The sequence below is a fragment of the Stegostoma tigrinum genome, chromosome 23 (assembly GCF_030684315.1).
Source record: "Stegostoma tigrinum isolate sSteTig4 chromosome 23, sSteTig4.hap1, whole genome shotgun sequence".
Classification (NCBI taxonomy): Eukaryota; Metazoa; Chordata; class Chondrichthyes; order Orectolobiformes; family Stegostomatidae; genus Stegostoma; species Stegostoma tigrinum.
Genome location: NC_081376.1, coordinates 34,163,693 through 34,182,532, shown reverse-complemented (window position 1 = coordinate 34,182,532; position 18,840 = coordinate 34,163,693). Strand labels below are relative to the sequence as shown.

Sequence of the window (18,840 nt, the reverse complement as noted above, 5' to 3'; positions counted from 1 at the left end):
ATCTAAATGAACCCACTGTTGCTTATTTGGCTTCTCCTTAAAATGTATCAATATTTACCCCCACAACTCCTCACTCTAAGTTCTACATTCTAATCATTCATTGGGAAGAGAGGGTTTCCCCTAAATTCTCTACTGGTGACTCTCATATTTATGACTCCGAGATCTGAGTTACCCACAAATGCAAATAGTTCTCCATATCTGTAAATCAAATCCCTTCATAATTTTCATAACCGTTATCAGGCCACCCGACCTCCTGTACCATTTTAGCTTTTGTGCTCCTGAGATGCTGCTTGGCCTGCTGTGTTCATCCAGCCTCACATTTTATTATCTTGGAATTCTCCAGCATCTGCAGTTCCCATTATCTCTCTCCTGTACCATATTCACTTTAGTCAGATTGTTAACTTTGAGTCTGGTTTCGTCTTTGCAAATTGGAGGAGGGTACTGTTTTGACAGTACTGCAAACATGCTCGAAGCAAGGTTCTACACAGATTAATGTAAAATCTCCGCTTTTCAACCGATACACGGGGTATGCAGTTTATATAGTTTTACATTTGGTTATTAAGTTGGGCTTGTATATAGACTTATATTAATAAATGCTGCTGTGACAGTTTATGGTCTTGAATTCAGTTTTTAAACATCTGGGAATATAGTAATAACGGGGTGGGAGTAAAAACAATGATAAAGCCAGTCAGATTGTTATTAAAATCTGGCAGGTTCAGAACACATTCACCCCTGCAGGGGAGGTGACTGCTCTCCACTTTCACCCCTGCAGGGGAGGGAGCTTCCCACCCCTCACCCCTGCAGGGGAGGGAGCTTCCCACCCCTCACCCCTGCAGGGGAGGGAGCTTCCCACCCCTCACCCGAGCAGGGGAGGGAGCTTCCCACCCCTCACCCGAGCAGGGGAGGGAGCTTCCCACCCCTCACCCCTGCAGGGGAGGGAGCTTCCCACCCCTCACCCCTGCAGGGGAGGGAGCTTCCCACCCCTCACCCCTGCAGGGGAGGGAGCTTCCCACCCCTCACCCCTGCAGGGGAGGGAGCTTCCCACCCCTCACCCCTGCAGGGGAGGGAGCTTCCCACCCCTCACCCCTGCAGGGGAGGGAGCTTCCCACCCCTCACCCCTGCAGGGGAGGGAGCTTCCCACCCCTCACCCCTGCAGGGGAGGGAGCTTCCCACCCCTCACCCCTGCAGGGAGGGAGCTTCCCACCCCTCACCCCTGCAGGGGAGGGAGCTTCCCACCCCTCACCCCTGCAGGGGAGGGAGCTTCCCACCCCTCACCCCTGCAGGGAGGGAGCTTCCCACCCCTCACCCCTGCAGGGGAGGGAGCTTTCCACCCCTCACCCCTGCAGGGGAGGTGGTGACTGCTCCCCACTTTCACTCCCACAGCAAGGATAACCCTAACCCTAACCCTAACCCTCATCCCTCACCTCCACAGGGAGGGAGCTGGTCAATCCCCACCATCACCCCTCATGAGTCAACTGCTCTGTTCCCTCACCCCTAGCCACCACCAACACCAACCCGCCATGGGGGCACTGATCGGCTCATGTCTCTGACACATCTCAGCAAAGAGAGAAGAACGATGGTCACTCACAGCACACTTGCCAATCTTCTTATCTACCTCATTTCCCTCTTGCACCACTACCTCTCAGGCAGCTCCCTGATGTATTTAAAATTTATCCACTGCCCTCAAATCAGTAAATCGTGGCTGTGGTCAAGTTCCTGTTGTGTGGTTCTGAAATCAGGGAATGACAGAGGCCGTAAGGGCTGATTAGCCTCCTCCTGTGCTAAACCACTCTCGATGGCCGATTCTGGTGGCAGAAGGTTAAGCACAGAAATAAAATAAAAACTAGATCTTTCCCCATTGAGTTTGTTCCATTGAATGATAGGACGGAGCAGTGACAGAGTCACAGGAGCGAACTTACTTTCTGTTGCTTAGGTTTTATTCTTGCTGATAAATGAGTGACATCATCATATTTCATTGTGGCTGGACGCACAGGATACTGGGGGTGAGAGACAGAAAAAAAAAAATCAGCTGCTCAATTACAGAACGAGAGAGTTGAAATTAAAACAACAAGAGGTGAAACACGAAGAGGCTCAGTGTGACACACCTGGAACAGGTACAGTTTCTCCGCGAGACTCTTGGCCAGGTGTACATCGACCTGAGGCATAGAGGCAGATTTGTTATCAGGGGAGTCAATCAGTTGTCCAAGTATCTCTCTCAAACACACTTGACCCTCAGCTCTCCTTGTACTTGTCCCACACAAACCCAAAAGCATCCGTGTTAACCTGAATAATCAATTATATACAGCAGAAAACAAAGAGTGCACACAGCCATTACAAATAACAACATGAAAATGACCAGATAATCTGTTTCTGCAATGTTAATTGAGGCATAAATAGTGGTCAAAGGCAAAGCTTCCTTGTCCTACTTCAAAACAGTGTCCTGGAATCATTTAGTCCACTTGAGTGAGCAGACAAGGCTTCGGTTTACATCACATCCACAAAACAGAAATCTTTGGTGTGGGAATGAATTAAAAGTTTCTGATTCAGAGACAAGAGTAATGACTAGTGCCTAACCCTAACTCTAATGCATTCCATTAGCTTCCATGACCTACATGTACCTCTGACTGTCCACATATTTTTGCTAAATGTCAGGGTGAAGCTGCTCAATGGGGTCATCTGTAAACAAATTCGCAGCAGCTCTGAGATGCCAGGCACTCCACATCCCCTTTATTGCAAAGATTGTTAGCAGTTAAGTCCCAGAAATATATACAGGCCTTCACATCACAGATCTACCTCCACCTAATGTTAATTCAGTTCCTCAACATCATTCTCATCCATTGTATAATGAAGGTTCATGATATGTCATTATTTGGAAATTTGGGTTTTAAAGTGACCAGATATATAATGTATAGAATTTCTGATTCGTATTTTCATGCTATGTCAAGAGCAGGAGTTAAAATTTTACTTTCATTTGAGTCCTGAACGTCATATCGGATTGTCTGAAAATTTTGTTGCATGCATTTATATGAGGCCTTTTAAAAACATGAAGTTAACAGTTGAGTGACTTTGAAGCATGGGTAGATGACAGAATAAAAAGGGCCACTGTCCAAAAACAAGGTCTCCTACGGTACAGGGAGGCAGAAACAAGTTCTTTTTGAATGGGAACACCATTTAGAATATCAGGGCATGTGCAGGTTTCTATCAGAGAAGAAAACAGATCATTCAGACAGGAAAGGACTATGCTTAGCTGCACAGCTGTTGTTAGTCTCCTCAGTGGACTTTAAGGAACTTAAGGAAGAAGTGAACTGTGTTAGGGGTTCAGGCAACAGCACTGGCAAATTTCAGCATTGGCTCAAAGACAAAACAGTGAAAACCGTACCAACCAAATGAGGAACTTTACAGTGGAAACAGGGTGACATTTCACTGTGTTGGTTCGAGTATCTTTAAGGTGGTTATCAAGGATAAAGGGGGTTAAATCCATATTTCTGATATTTGTAATTAGACTGTCTCTAGATCTTGCATAGGGCCACACAGACAAGCACAATAAACAAATTGTCAAAATAAAACTTGTTGTCTCTGAAGATAGATTTCTGGGATTTGATCTGGCCAGCATTACCATCAACAGGGATCATAATTATCCAGGTCACAAAGCCCTATGATGACATGATCCTTTATATGTAGCACTAAGCTACCACTTTCCATCTCCACGTTCAGACAAGAGATGAGAACTCAATTCAAACCAGAACATAACATGGCTGATCTTGATGAGACTCAGCTCCACTTAACTGCCCGCACACCATAACCCTTAATTCCTTTACTGTGCAAAAATTTATCCAGCCTTGCCTTAAACACATTCAGCAAGGTAGCTTCAACCACTTCAATGGGCAGGGAATTCCACAGATTCACAACCCTTTGGGTGAAGTAGTTCCTCTTGACCTCAGTCCTACATCTGCTTCCCTTTATCTTGAGGCAATGCCCTCTAGTCCTAGTTTTACCTGCTAGCGGAAACAACCTCCCTGCCTCCACCTTCTCTATTCCCTTCATAAGCTTATATGTTTCTAAACGATCTCCCCTCATTCTTCTGAATTCCAATGAGTATAATCCAAGCCTACTTAGCCTCTCCTCAGTCTCGCCTCATAATCCAACGCTCTTAACTCTGGAATCAACCAAGGGAATCTCCTCTGCACCCCCTCCAGTGCTAGTATATCTCTTCTCAAGTAAGGAGACCAAAACTGCACACACTACTCCAGGCGTGGCCTCACCAGGACCCTATACAGCTGCAGCATAGCCTCCCTGTCTTTAAACTCCATCCCTCGAGCAACGGCAGACAAAATTCTATTTGCCTTTTTAATTACCTGCTGCACCTGCAATCCTACTTTTAACGGTTAAGGCATAAGGACACCCAAGTCCCTCGGCACAGCAGTGTGCTGTAATTTTTTGCCATTGAAAACATTGTCCATTTTGCTGTTATTCCTACCAAAACAGATGACCTCACACTTATCAACATTGGACGCCATCTGCCAGACCTTCGCCCACTCACTTAGACTATCTATATCCTTCTGCAGACTTTCAGTGCCTTCTGCACACTTTGCTCTCACACCACTCAGCTTAGTGTCATCTGCAAATTTTGACACACCACACTTTGTCCCCCAACTCCAAATCATCTGTGTCATGGTTCAGTCTGTTGAGAGTACTTTGAGGAATTGAAATCAGCAATAGATTTATTGGTATAACTAACTTCTTTATTTATTCAGGGGATGTGAGCCTGATTGGCTGGGCCAGCATTTATGGTCATTCCTGACTGTCTGTGGCAAGCTGTTGGTGGGTCTTTGAAGTAAAGAGCATTAAGGTCTGAACTGAGATGAATCAGAAAGGTATCAGTTTATCACAGCCCCAGTCCCACTTTAACAAGGTACAGCAACGCCATCTGAGACTAGTGAATGGAACTCTCAAATTGGAAGACAGTGTAGCTCAGTAGTGGAACATGGCACAACTTTGTTCAATGAAGTGAAGAACTCAAAAATAAACAGAAGGAAGGATAATGCACAGAGTGTAAACTTGTAGTTTACCCAAAACAAGATGCCAAACAGGAGACAAAACTACTGACTGACTTGGTGATGAATGTCTAAATTTCTATGTGCAGCTAACAGTCACACTCTCCCTCTGAGCAGTTACTCACCTCATGTATAATTGGATCATCCTCATCGCTTGCCATGCTGAAATGATGAGGAGAGTTGGGGTGCTTCCACTCTTAGGCTTCACAACCTAAAATATTAAAAGTGCATTAATGGGTCGCCTAACTCCTCTTCCCCACCTCCATTATCTAGGCCAGCTACCCAAAAATCACTTACACTCAAGCCTAGATCCATTACAAAGCGATCAGAAAGGGTCACAAAACCAGTGTCACCACAAAGCTTTGATAATGGCTCTTACCACCTCCCATTTCACGTAATTTAGAATCTAAAAAGATATAAAAGGGTCCTGCAGTGACTTAGTGGTTAGCACAGGTCTCTCAGTGCCACGGACCCAGGCTGGTTGCGCAAAATCCATACAGACATTCTTCCCGAGTCTTGTGTGGATTTTCTCTGGATGCTCTGGTTTCTTCCCCCAGTCCAAAGATGTGGCAGTTCAGTGAAGTGACTACGCTAAAATTGTTCAGAGTGTCCAGGGATGCGCAGGCTCGGTGGATTAGCCATGGCAAATGTAGAGTTAAGGAGCTATGGCAGGGGGTGTGTCTGGGTGAGATGCCCTTCGGAGGATTGGTGTAGACTTAATAGGCCAAATGGCCTCCTTCCAACTTGTAGGGATTCTATGAAAATAGGGCCTGAATAAGCCTTCAACAGAATGGATGAATAATCAATAAACAATAGGGATAAAACGGAAAGGATGTTTGTGTCTCCATTTCTCTCCAAACGCATGCGTTGGTCCGATCAGTTGCGCTCTCATTTGGGTTGTGTCATGAATGAAGATTCATTTTATGGTTGGGTCACAAAAACATCATCATGGTATGAAGGGAGGGTTGTTATTCCAAACAGATATTAAACCACACATGTTCATCTGCTCAATAGCTGGAGTGAATCCCACTGTATATCAGAGAGCTGAAGTGACCAACAGTCCTTGGCCAATCATTTTATTTAATATTCTGGGGGAATATTCTTGTGCGCAAATCTTCTAATTTAAGAGCTGTAGCTTGTGATTCATATTATAACTTCTAAGTCTATCAACTAGCGAGTCAGTCTCTAAATTAACACAGCGTGCCTTTACCAAGAAAGGAGTCATAAAACAGAAACTGGTCATTTGGCCCCTCCTGTCTATATCATCTATTCTCCACCTACAATCGACAAATCCCTTCATTCTAGTCTCTTTATCAATTCTAACCTGGAAAGTTTATAGCTGCCACCTCAATTGTTAATTCTGCAAGTGAACCACAAAATCCCTGTCTGAAGAGATTTCTCCTCCCCTCTGCATAAAACCTCTTTACGTTGATGACCCTATGTTCTTAAACCCTGGAATTAGACAGCTTCACTCAGCCCTTATCTGGTCATTCTTTTGTCTCACTTACTTGAATATTTGCAACTTTAATTTCTTATAATAGAGACCGATGTTCTAAAATGACCAAATTTGCTTACATCACGCAGCAACCTAGTGACTTGTCACAATATTCTTCCCATGGAGATCCTTCAGTCAACAGCTACACACCCAACAGGGGAGGAGGAACAGCTTCTTGAATCTATTCTTGTTACTAAACAACACAAACATCACAAAAGCTTGGGTTTCAGAGTTAAGACCATACAGCATTAGTTAAGATAAATGTGCATTCAAAGAATGAACTTCACAGCCCAGAACTCTTTGCAGCCAATTAAATATTGTTGAAGTATCATTGTTGCAATGCACGCCATATGCCAACTAATTCATACACAGAAAGATCCTACAAACAACAATGTGATAAAGAAAAATCACCAGCTTTAGCAATTTTATTTGCGGGATAAATACCATCCAGGACACTACAGAGAAATCCCCTGCTCTTCAAGATAGTGATGAGAGCACAGATAATGCCTACATTTAACATCTGATCTAAAAGGCAGCACCTCTAACAGTGCAACATTCTTTCAATGCTGGATTTGCAGGCAACAACGTGGACTTCACATTCAAGTGTTTAACATGGGACGGGAACCCACAACCTGCTCAGATGGCAGTGCTACCCAGTGAGCCACAGCTCTCTCACATCCACCTTCCAAATCACAAAGTCTGTAAATATATGTATTCCCAACACCGTCACTTTGTATTTCTGACAAAAAGCATAAGTGCAATGAGTGATTTTCAGAAATGCATACAGGGGGTGCTGGAAACCTCAGAAAAAAACAAAAATGCTAGAAATACTCAGGTCAAGCAGCATCAGAAAGTTCATCAACTTGAAATATTAACTGTTTTGTTCTACAAATGCTGTCTGGCCTCCTTATTGTTTTCAGCATTTTTCACTTTTATTTCATTGATTAATAAATTTGCTGTACTGCCTTGTATTTTTCGGCATTAACAATGTCTCCAGAAAGAGGGAGTCACAAGCTATAATATGTGCATGAATCAAGGGATTCAGTCTGACTGTGTGATATTTAGTAGGGCAGCGTAAAACATCATAGGTATCATATACGGTGCCATTGAGTCATACAGCATTGAAACAGACCCTTTGGTTCAACCAGTCCATGCCAAACATAATTCCAACCTCAACTGGCCCCACCTGCCTGCTGCTGGCCCATAACCCTCCAAACCTCTCCTATTTGTGTACTTATCTTTTAAACATTGTAATTGAGCCCACATCCACCACTTCCTCAGCAAGTTCATTCCACACGCAAACCTCCCACTGCATAAATAATTGGCACCTCAAGTTTTTTTTAAAAATCTCTCTCTTCTTACCTCAAAAATATGTCTAATCTTGAAATCCCCCATCGTAGGGAAAGGGCACCCTACCATTAACTCTATCTATGCTCATGATCTTATAAAACTTCTACAAAGTTACCCCTCAACCTCCTATACTCCAGTGAAAAGTATCCTAGACTTCATAACTCAAACCTTAACATCCTGGTAAATCTCTTCTGAATCCTGTCCAGCTTAATCTCCTTCCTATAACAGGGTGACCAAAATTGGAGACAGTGCTCCAGAAGAGGCCTCACCAATGTCCTATACAACCTCAACATGACTTCCCAACCCCTATACTCAAAGGACCAAGCAATGAAGGCAAATGTGTTAAATGCCTTTTAATCACCCTGTCTAAATGTGACATAAACTTCAAAGAATTATGTGCCTGAACCCCCAGGTCTCTCTGTTCTACAACAATACCCAAGGTCTTACCATTAACCCTCTGGTTTACTGTACCAAAATGAAATACCTCGAATTTATTCAGATTGAAGTCTGCTTGCCATTTTTCCACCCATTTGAACAAGATCCCTTTGTAATCTTAGAAAACCAATTTTGGTGTCATTTGCAAACTGACTAACCTTCTGTCAAAGGGTTGTAAATCTCTGGAATTTGCTACCCCAGATACAATGGATGCTGGCATATTGAATAAATTTGAGGAGGCGATATTACTGCTTAAAACAAATCTGAGTTGGAGGGTTATGGAGAGTAGGCAGGAGAGTGGAGGCGAGGTCAAGATGAGATCAGGCATGAATGTAACAAATGTGGAGCAGTGAAAGTTTGAATTGCCTTCTCCTGCTCCTCGTTCTTATGTGCTGGGAAGATAAGCTACGGAGCCATGTTTAATGCCTCTATTTGCAAGGATCCCAACTTTTACTCAACTGCCCAGGCCTCACTGAACAACTCCCTCAACTGCCAACAAACATTGGCTCCGATGGGGATCTCAAAGCAGTTTTACAATGAGATTGACTTTCAGGTAACATCAGCCTCACAGGCCAATTCTTTTAATATCTGCCCAACACGTCTTTCAAATCTCACCTATTTGTGGATTCTGAAAGGCAACCGCTCTATCCAATTCCAGTCTTGAAGGCAGTTCCAAAAGTTCCCACCTCCTGAACTCCTGGGCAGCAGTATACTCCATTACAGAATCAAAGGATCTTGTTGTCCCTTGCAACCTCATAGCAAGGCAAAGTCACAGTGAGAGATTTCTTAAATAGATACAGTTCACGGTTTCCCTACCCAAGCGCACGACAGATGATCTTCAACAGTACAAGACCAAGAATGTCAGAAGTTTCTGCCATTACTGAAAAATTGCAAGCAGGTCATAGGTAGTAAACCAGAGGGTTGCTGAATTGATGCTGAAGATTTACAAGTGATCAAATGGCACTCAGCCTCACTGCAGTGAACAGCTCAGTATTCTAGCGTGTGCAATGGCGGCTTAGCAAATGACATCTAGTTAAGCAAGAGATTAAAGTACAAGCTACACATGAAGGTGTAACAATAGCACTCAATGACTAATTTAAATCGGAGAAAAAACCTGCTAACTAGGTTAAATTTAAGAAGCATACTCAGCAACAAGTAGTAGTGATACTTTTGTAACTGTTCAGGACACCAGTCCAGACTGGTGCATAGCAGCTTAAAAGCTGCACTAATCAGGGATAGAATTATTGTTGGAGTCTCAGATGAAGCAGCCATACCGTTTGCAGTCAAGCGATGACTTACCATTAAAAAAGGCAATTCAAACGAGCAGACCAGCCAAGGTCAGGAAACAAAATTGGTTGGTCACGCTGAGAGACAAAGAACTATATCCCAAAAATAATCAACTCAGTGGAGTAAGTGTAAAAGCAGAAAGGTGATTGTGGAAATCGGGGGTAAACCTGAAATGGTCCTGCCAAAAAAAAAACCAAATCCCATTTTTGCCAAAAGGGTGACTTTCAAGTTGTGTCACAGCTAAAGGTCTGCACAGATTAAGATAAAACAGAGCGTCCAAAAAAATGGCAACATCCACAACACAGAAAACATTAATAACATGGAAACGCATTTTCTTGAAGAGATTCTGGAACCAAGGATAATTTTCTATATGTTTATATCCCAGTGGATTGTAATGGTTGGTGAATCCTCTTCAGGGAACCCATCTTCTTCACCGGGATATATCTTTGCTGAGTAATAAACTATTTTCTTAAGTATGTCACACTATTCATCTTTTCTGTTATATTCCTTTCCCAGTCCACTCAAGCCAACTCTGCCTTCACCCCTTTGTGATTACCTTGATTTAAGTTTGGCAATGTTGTTTCTGACACAGGCTTCCTAGGCAGGACGGTGAGCGACTTGGAGGGGAACTTGCAGGTGGTGGTTTTCCAAGTATCTGCTGTCCTCACCCTTCTGGGTGGTAGAAGTGTGGCACTGGATGAACACAGCAGGCCCAGCAGCATCTCAGGGGCACAAAAGCTGACGTTTCGGGCCTAGACCCTTCATCAGAGAGGGGGATGGGGAGAGGGAACTGGAATAAATAGGGAGAGAGGGGGAGGCGGACCGAAGATGGAGAGAAAAGAAGATAGGTGGAGAGGAGAGTATGTGTGGGGAGGTAGGGAGGGGGTAGGTCAGGAAATGGAGGTGCGGCTTGAGGGGGGAGGAAGGGATGGGTGAGAGGAAGAACAATTTAGGGAGGTGAAGACAGACTGGGTTGGTTTTGGGGTGCAGTGGGGGGAGGGGACAAACTGGGCTGGTGCAGTGGGGGGAGGGGACAAACTGGGCTGGCACACCCTAACCTGTTCTTCCTCTCACCCATCCCTTCCTCCCACCCCAAGCCGCACCTCCATTTCCTACCTACTAACCTCATCCCACCTCCTTGCCCTGTCCGTCTTCCCTGGACTGACCTATCCCCTCCCTATCTCACTACCTATACTCTCCTATCTTCTTTTCTCTCCATCTTCGGTCCGCCTCCCCCCTCTCCCTATTTATTCCAGAACCCTCTTCCCATCCCCCTCTCTAATGAAGGGTCTAGGCCCAAAACGTCAGCTTTTGTGCTCCTGAGATGCTGCTTGGCCTGTGTTCATCCAGCCTCACACTTAGTTATCTTTGATTCTCCAGCATCTGCAGTTCTCATTATCTCTGGATGGTAGAAGTTATGGCTTTGGAAGTTGCTGTTTAAAGGGCATACTATAGATGGTACAGATTGTGGCTACTGAGCATCAGTGTTGGGGGGACTCAATGTGTGGACATGGTGCCAATCAAGCAGACTGTTTTATCCTAGATGTTGTCATGATCACCAAATCAACAAAGCCCACAGCCCACGAATGAAGACCCTGTCAGTTTCCCTAACCTTCTCTCACAATTCTCACTAAGGACTTTGGACAATTTTGAAGGCTTGCTGTTGGTTGCAGTGGAAAAACATTTGCCAAACCATGTCCTAAAAGGACTGGATGGAGTGTGTCACATGGAAGATGTCCTGATCCATGGCTCAGTTCAGAAAGAACATGACAGAGTGCAAAATGTAAATTTTAGGATTCTTTATGAGATTTTCTTTTCTTCCCACCACACCATACACACACGCACCTCTTCCAAACCATGGGAGCCACTGTCACCCCATTCAAGCTACATTCCCTCTTGTCCTTTTCTTCAGGATGGAATTTCCAAAGTCTACGGACAGCAATGACTTCTGAAAACAGATGTCCATGCTGGATCAGTATCAACATGTGATTAGTGTGCACAGACACTCAGATGGCTGTGCAGCTAAAAGGGAACAGTGCCTTCTACTTCTAATTACTCAAAATTAATCTGAATAATAATGTACACCACCAAGCGTTTATTCTCCTGAATGTAAAGTTCTGCATAATCAGCTGTTGATCTCTAAAAGTTTTTCACTGTCTACAGACGTATCCATTATACATGCAATAGCCTTTGGTTTCCAAACTGCATTTATCCTTTTGTCCCAGTGATATTAGGTTAATTGCAGTCTCATATTCCACTCTCCACAGTCAAGACCATGGCCAAGCACCACCTTAAAAATTGAGGTCTAGGCCTTTCCCTGATGGACACTGAACTTTTTGAGTGATTGTCAGCAAGGTCTGGGCCTTTTGCCATGGACACTGATCTTTCTTGAATGACATCACCTGGGCCTTACCCTGATTTGACACTGACCTTTAACTGATGGCCATCTAGGCCTTTCCCTGATCTTTCTGACAGTGACCCCAACATGTGCTCCGTCACGCTGTACAACTGGTTCCAAATCAGCTCCCCCAATCATATGGCTGATGTAGAGGTAGCCTATCACTCCTCTAATCATACGGTCCGTCTTGAGGAGCATCAAGACGGAAAGACGAAACCAGTGGTTGGAGGAAATTTGTGATCTTCTTAGATCTGTATGGGGTGTGGTAGACAGCAGGTTTGTCTCATTGATCACCTCCATAATTAATATTTCCTAGGCATTTTGGGATCTTTCTAGTACAAATTCATCCCTCTCCTGAAGTGCACTTTGAATGATATCTGCAACGCCCATGGGAATTTGCACACAACAATGATGAACCCATGCAGCCAACTGTCAGGTTCCTTGGGCAGATATATCCAGTATGAGAGCTGATTCACAAAGGCAAAAGCAATCAAGAAGTTTCCAGCTCTTCACAAGGTAACTGAGCTCCAGAGATGCATGGATGTGGTAAAACAAATTGGAAAATTCCTAAATTAGCTGTCAACGACCACTAGGGCAGCTGCTAAGACATGGAGCTAGGCAGGAGCACAACAGAAGTCTTTTGAGAAAAACTGAAGCATTGTTGATATCACCAGGTATTTCAACTATGACCCAAAACTGCTATCATTGCTGCAGATGCATCTTCTAGAGGACTGGGAGCTGTATTTTTCAGACACTGACAGATGGAAAGTGTAAGCCAGTTTACTATACACCCTGCTCACTGGCAAGAAACTGAACAGGAGATACACAGTGATAGAAAAAGAAGCATTGTGAAAATATTTGCAGCTTTTGCTCAGTCTTCATTCCAAGATAGAAACAGACGACCAATTCTTGGTGACAGTTAAATTCTAAGGATTTGCCAAAAGTTTCTCCATAGTACAACGATTTAGACTGAGGTTGAGGAGACAGAGAGAATGTGTTCCCCGAAAACAGCAGACTACAACATGTTACAGAGATAGTAGGAACTGCCGATGCTGGAGAATCTGAGATAACACGGTGTGAAGCTGGATGAACACAGCACGCCAGGCAGCATCAGAAGAGCAGGAAAGTTTGACATTTCAGGTCAAGACCCTTCTTCAGAAAACTATAAACCTACAGACTACAACATGTGCTTTGCCCTGTGGAACATGTGTTTTAATCCTGCAGCAAGGTCAAAAGGAGATTCAGATTTAGTCAGAGATGGAAACTTGACATCAATAACAACCTCAATTTTAACAGCAATCAACTGAAATCAGAGTCGCACCGAAATCTGACAAACAATGAACTCAGTGTCAAAGGATGGCAACACATACTGTGGCACAATCCCATTCTCAGACAGCACCATGAACAGAAAGTACACTTCGGTGTAGTGGATGATTTACCCATCTACTCTAAGAGATTGGTTATTCCTATACTCTTAAGTCTCAATACACTACAACAACTGCATCAAAAGCATCTGCTTATCATAATGCCATCCCAGAGTAAAATATTCTGTTTGATAGCTGGGTTTCCATATTGGGCTATATTGCTTGTGATATTCATCATCGGGGGACAAGAGAACTGTTGGTGTCATTTTCAGTTCGAATCAGATCATTGGAATGTTTCGGGATGAACCTCAAACACAAGATAAAATATTCTTGGCAGTAGATGGATAGAAGTCAAGCAACTGGAGGGTCACATGTTTGATCCAGTGATTACGTCATTGAACAAGATCTTTGCAACACATGGAATTGCAGACCTTGTATTCTCAGACGGTATGGAAAGAGTATTTTAAAGAGTTCATAACATCATATGGATGTCAAACTCCAAGCTCACCAAGATATCCTTAAGCTAACACTGAAACTGAATGAGCAGTATGTAGTGAAACAGTGAAATCAAGAAGTGACCTTAAACATACATTGCCGAGCCCTTGCTTATCTTCACTCCGAAACAGTTTAACTCCGCATGAACTTCTCACATGAAGACAGCCAGGAAATCAGCCCCCTCCACTGCCGCATATATTCGTGCTGCATGCACAAAGATGATGACTTGAAAGTGAAGGAGTAATAGGACAAGTATTGTTCCAGTCAGATGTGGGACTCTGGTAAGTGTCACAAAGCACACAACTTTATAGGCCTTCAACCAGCAGAGATAATTTGGCTTTGGACCAAGCTTGTTATGTACAATTGAAACAGACATCTCAGCTATGGTTTTCTGAAGAAGGATCTAGGCTTGAAACATCAGCCTTCCTGCTCGTCTGATGCTGCTTGGCCTGCTGTGTTCACCCAGCTCTACACCTTGTTATCTCAGCCACGGTCCTATCTTATTCAAAACAAGAACGGCACAGTCCAACCAAACAGTCATGCACTAGTTTCCACAAAGAAGCAATTTTCAGCAAAGTTGTAGTAGTCATTAACACAACCAAACAGACCAGAGATTTGGTGTTCATTGTAAAGTCCAGATGCAGCCTGATTACCAAACCAGAATCAGCAATTCTCCTTCTGCCCAGCACAATGGCTTCAAGAAATCTCAATTCCCAATCTCTTCAAAAGAGGCTGCAGACACATTCAGGTAAACTAATATATCCTCACAGCAATAGTGCCTGAAAATACAAATTCTGTTTACCTCTTCTGGCAACCTAGGTGGCAAATTCAGTATGTGTTGTTTATCCTAAATTTTCTTCCTTGCAAAAGTACAAGAGGTCCAAAACAGTTCTGTCCAGACATTGCAGAAAAGAAAGCGAAATTTTGTCATTCCCCATTAAAGCTTCAACCTACTGGCAACAAAAAGGCAGTTTTAATTATGAAAGCAAACAGTTTACATTCCAATCAGGCAACGAGGGGATATCAAAACTTAGCAGGTCTATCCTAAATTGCCCTTGAGCCGAATGGTTTGCTAGGCCATTTCAGCAGTCAATTAAGAGTCAACCACGGTGCTGAGGGATGGAGTCACAGTCATAGCATAGCAGAATCCCTATAATGCAGTAGCAGGCCATTCAGCCCAAAAAACCCACACCAAGCCTCCGAACAGCATCCCACCCCTCTACCCTAGTCCCGTAACCCGACATCTCTCATGGTTAATCCACCTAATCTACACATCTATGCACACTAAGGGGAATTTAGCATGCCCATCCACCTAATCTGCACATCTTTGGACTGCAGGAAGAAAGTGGCACATCCCACAGGAAGGTGACAGCTGCAGCCACAGGAAGAATGTGCAAAGGCCAGACAGTTGCCAAAGGCTGGAGCTGAACCTGGGTCACTGGCACAGTAAGGCTGCAGTGCTAACCACCGAGCCACCGTGCCACCCTCAGACCAGACCAGGTAAAAGGTAGATTAAATCCCCGGGACCTGATCAGGTGTACACTAGAACTCTGTGAAGGGCGAGGGAAGTGATTGCTGGGCCCCTTGCTCAGATATGTGTACCATCGATAGCCACAGGGGAGGTGCCGGAAGACTGGCGGTTGGTTAATGTGGTGCCACTATTTAAGAAAGGTGGTAAAGGAAAAAGCAGGGAACTGCAGACTGGTGAGCCTGACATTGGATGTTGGAGGGAATTCCGAGGGACAGGATTTACATGTATTTCGAAAAATAAGGACTGATTAGCGATTGTCAACATGGCTTTGTGAGAGAGAAATTGTGTCTCAATGACTTAATTGAGTTTTTTGAAGTAGTAACGAAGAGGACTGATGACGGCAGTGGTGGATGTGATCCATATGGATTTAGGAAAGGCATTTGACAAGGTTCCTCATGTGATAGCAAGGTTAGATCACATGGAATACAGGGAGAACTAGTCATTTGGATACAGAATTGGCTAGAAAGTAGAAGACAGACGATGAAGGTGGAGGGTTGCTTTTCAGACTGGAGGCCTGTGACCAGTGGTGTGCAAGAAGTATCGCTGCTGGTTCCACTGCTTTTCTTCACAGTGCAGGTTCATAGTCCTTGGAAATAGATTTGAATGTAGATAGGATAGTGAAAGGAGTGTTTGGTAAGCTTGCCCTTATTGGACAGTGCATTGTGTATAGGAGTTGGAGGTCATGTTGTGGCTGTACAGGACATAGGTTCGGCCACTTTTGGAATACTCCATGTGATTCTGGTCTCCCTGCTATGAGAAGGATATTGTGAAGCTTGAAAGAATTCAGATAAGATTTACAAGGATGCTGTCAGTTTGGATGAATTGAGCTATAAAGAGAGGCTGAATGGATTGGGACTATTTTCACTAGATGATGAGAGGCTGGGAGGTGATCTCAGAGGTTTATAAAATCATGAGGGGCACGCATGAGGTAAATAAACAAGGTCTTTTCCCTGGGGTGGTGGAGTCCAAAACTAGAGGGCACAGGTTTAAGGTGAGAGCGGAGAGAATTAAAAAGGGACCCAAGGAGCAGCATTTTCATGCTGAGGGTGGTGTGTGGATGGAATGAACCGCCAGAGAAAGTGGAAAAGGCTGGTACAATTACAACATTTAAAAGGCATCTGGATGGGTATATGAATAGGAAGGGTTTGAGGGGGATATGGGCCAAAAGCTGACAAACAGGGTTAGATTAATTTAAGATATCTTGTCAGCACGGATGAGTTTCCTTGCTAAACATTTCTATGACACTATGAGGTACAAATGGCAGATTTCATTTACCAACCAAAGCAGCGAAGTCAGACACTTGGGGAGCGAATAGGAACATGATCAGTCAAATCAGAAACTGGGTGGAGTATAGAATGATAAATTATGTCTGAATGTGATATGCTAATAAAAGTGATGCAATGTCACATGGTCTTAGTCTCCACTGCAGCCTCAGGACCAAGATGAAGCCATAGCAAGATGATTATTAAATAATGTTGATGTTTTCCTTACCTGAGGCTCTGTAAATATTATTTAGTAGCTCAACAAGACCAAGAGTATTGTAATAGATGCACTTACATAAACTGCTCAAAGAGTTATGGTATGTTTACAATTGATAAACATTATGCAAAAAGTACAATGATTGTAAATTGCAATGAATGACCCATGTGAAAACAGGACAGCAAATGACAATGTAATTGAAGATCGCAGAAAAGGAAAGTTTTCTCATCCTCATTTAGTTAACAACCGATCAGGGAGCTACTGGCACACTGTACATTACTTTAGAGTTTGGGGCTGCAGTCTTGCCTGAGTCAGGAACTCACTCCAGAGGCCTGAGTAAAAAAAAGGTAAATGACAACCCGAGTGCTGCAAATGCCAAAGAACAGTACTGGAGGAACACTGCATTACAGGAGGTTCAATATTGAGGTGGTACTGCACTGTTGGAGGAGACTGAGGGACTACCTTTCAAAAGATCTATTTGAGGAAAAGAATGGAAGGCGTCGTCCCTGGTATCTTGGACAACATTTACCTTTCAATCAAAATCAATAGAACAGAACATCGGGCAATTACCGTATTACGGTTGGCTATGGGATCTTGCTGTGCGCTTGCTAACTAGTGAGTTTCCTACATTACCATGGTGACCACACTTATTTAACTCATCGGCTTTGGAGCACTGTGAGGTTTCTATCCTCATCTCGCTGAGGTTGCGACTTTCCTCACAGGCTGCACAGTCCCACTCTACACCCAGCCCTACCTGATGCAATGAAAGGGGAAGAAGCTACTGCAGCTAAAGCCAGAGGTGCCGGAAGCCGCTCCCTCCCATCCTGACAGGCCAGCAGTTACCTCACCTGATGCAGGTACCCGGGCGGCACTCCTGACCTCGCCGACCACTAACACCACGGGGATGGAGCGGCCTCATTGGGGGATGGAGGTCCCAGGAGCCGGCCTGTACAGGAGACAGGGAGAAACAGAGGCAGGTCAGAAGCCGATTCATCACAGGGGAACCGCCTAAACTTCAGGCCGAGGCCGCTGACTTAATGCCAACTGGGGCCCGGCCAAACCCACAATCCTAACCCGAGTACTCACCACTGTCCCCAGCCGCCCGTTCCCTCAGGCGGTGCCGGCGAAATGGATGAAACTACCAGCAACCATGGAGCCGACACGTGGGTCACTCATATCCTCAGACCGCGTTCCATGGGTACGCTGGGTCCCCCTGACGGCCGGAGGACCGCGTTCCATGGGTACGCTGGGTCCCCCTGACGGCCGGAGGACCGCGTTCCATGGGTACGCTGGGTCCCCCTGACGGCCGGAGGACCGCGTTCCATGGGTACGCTGGGTCCCCCTGACGGCCGGAGGACCGCGTTCCATGGGTTCGCTGGGTCCCCCTGACGGCCGGAGGACCGCGTTCCATTGGTACGCTGGGTCCCCCTGACGGCCGGAGGATCGCGTTCCATGGGTACGCTGGGTCCCCCTGACGGCCGGAGGACCGCGTTCCATTGGTACGCTGGGTCCCCCTGACGGCCGGAGGACCGCGTAACATCGGTACACTGTGTCTCCCTGACGGCCGGAGGACTGCATTACATGGGTACACTGGGTCCACCTGATCCGCGTTTCATGATAATAAAATGTGAGGCTGGATGAACACAGCAGGCCAAGCAGCATCTCAGGAGCACAAAAGCTGACGTTTCGGGCCTAGACCCTTCATCAGAGAGGGGAGTGGGGAGAGGGAACTGGAATAAATAGGGAGAGAGGGGGAGGCGGACCGAAGATGGAGAGTAAAGAAGATAGGTGGAGAGGAGAGTACAGGTGGGGAGGTAGGGAGGGGATAGGTCAGTCCAGGGAAGACGGACAGGTCAAGGAGGTGGGATGAGGTTAGTAGGTAGCTGGAGGTGCGGCTTGGGGTGGGAGGAAGGGATGGGTGAGAGGAAGAACCGGTTAGGGAGGCAGAGACA

At 45.0% G+C, this 18,840-nt stretch overlaps 1 protein-coding gene across 4 annotated transcripts in view; it reads right to left on the bottom strand.

Annotated features, from left to right (window-relative positions):
• Positions 1-18,085, bottom strand: part of polr3e (polymerase (RNA) III (DNA directed) polypeptide E) — a 65,530-nt gene extending 47,445 nt beyond the window's left edge. For 2 of the 4 annotated variants that reach the window (XM_048552607.2, XM_048552610.2), the window contains exons 1-5: positions 17,975-18,085; positions 17,737-17,834; positions 5,180-5,265; positions 2,106-2,156; positions 1,920-1,997 (exon numbers count right to left, since the gene is read on the bottom strand). In XM_048552607.2, the coding sequence (XP_048408564.1) occupies positions 1,920-1,997; positions 2,106-2,156; positions 5,180-5,215 (165 nt within the window). In that variant the 5' untranslated portion in view covers positions 5,216-5,265; positions 17,737-17,834; positions 17,975-18,085. Of the gene's footprint in view, positions 1-1,919; positions 1,998-2,105; positions 2,157-5,179; positions 5,266-14,680; positions 14,829-17,731; positions 17,835-17,974 lie in introns of all 4 variants that reach the window. The other 2 variants (XM_048552609.2, XM_048552608.2) reach the window with 2 other exon arrangements.
• Between the last annotated feature and the right edge of the window lie 755 nt (positions 18,086-18,840).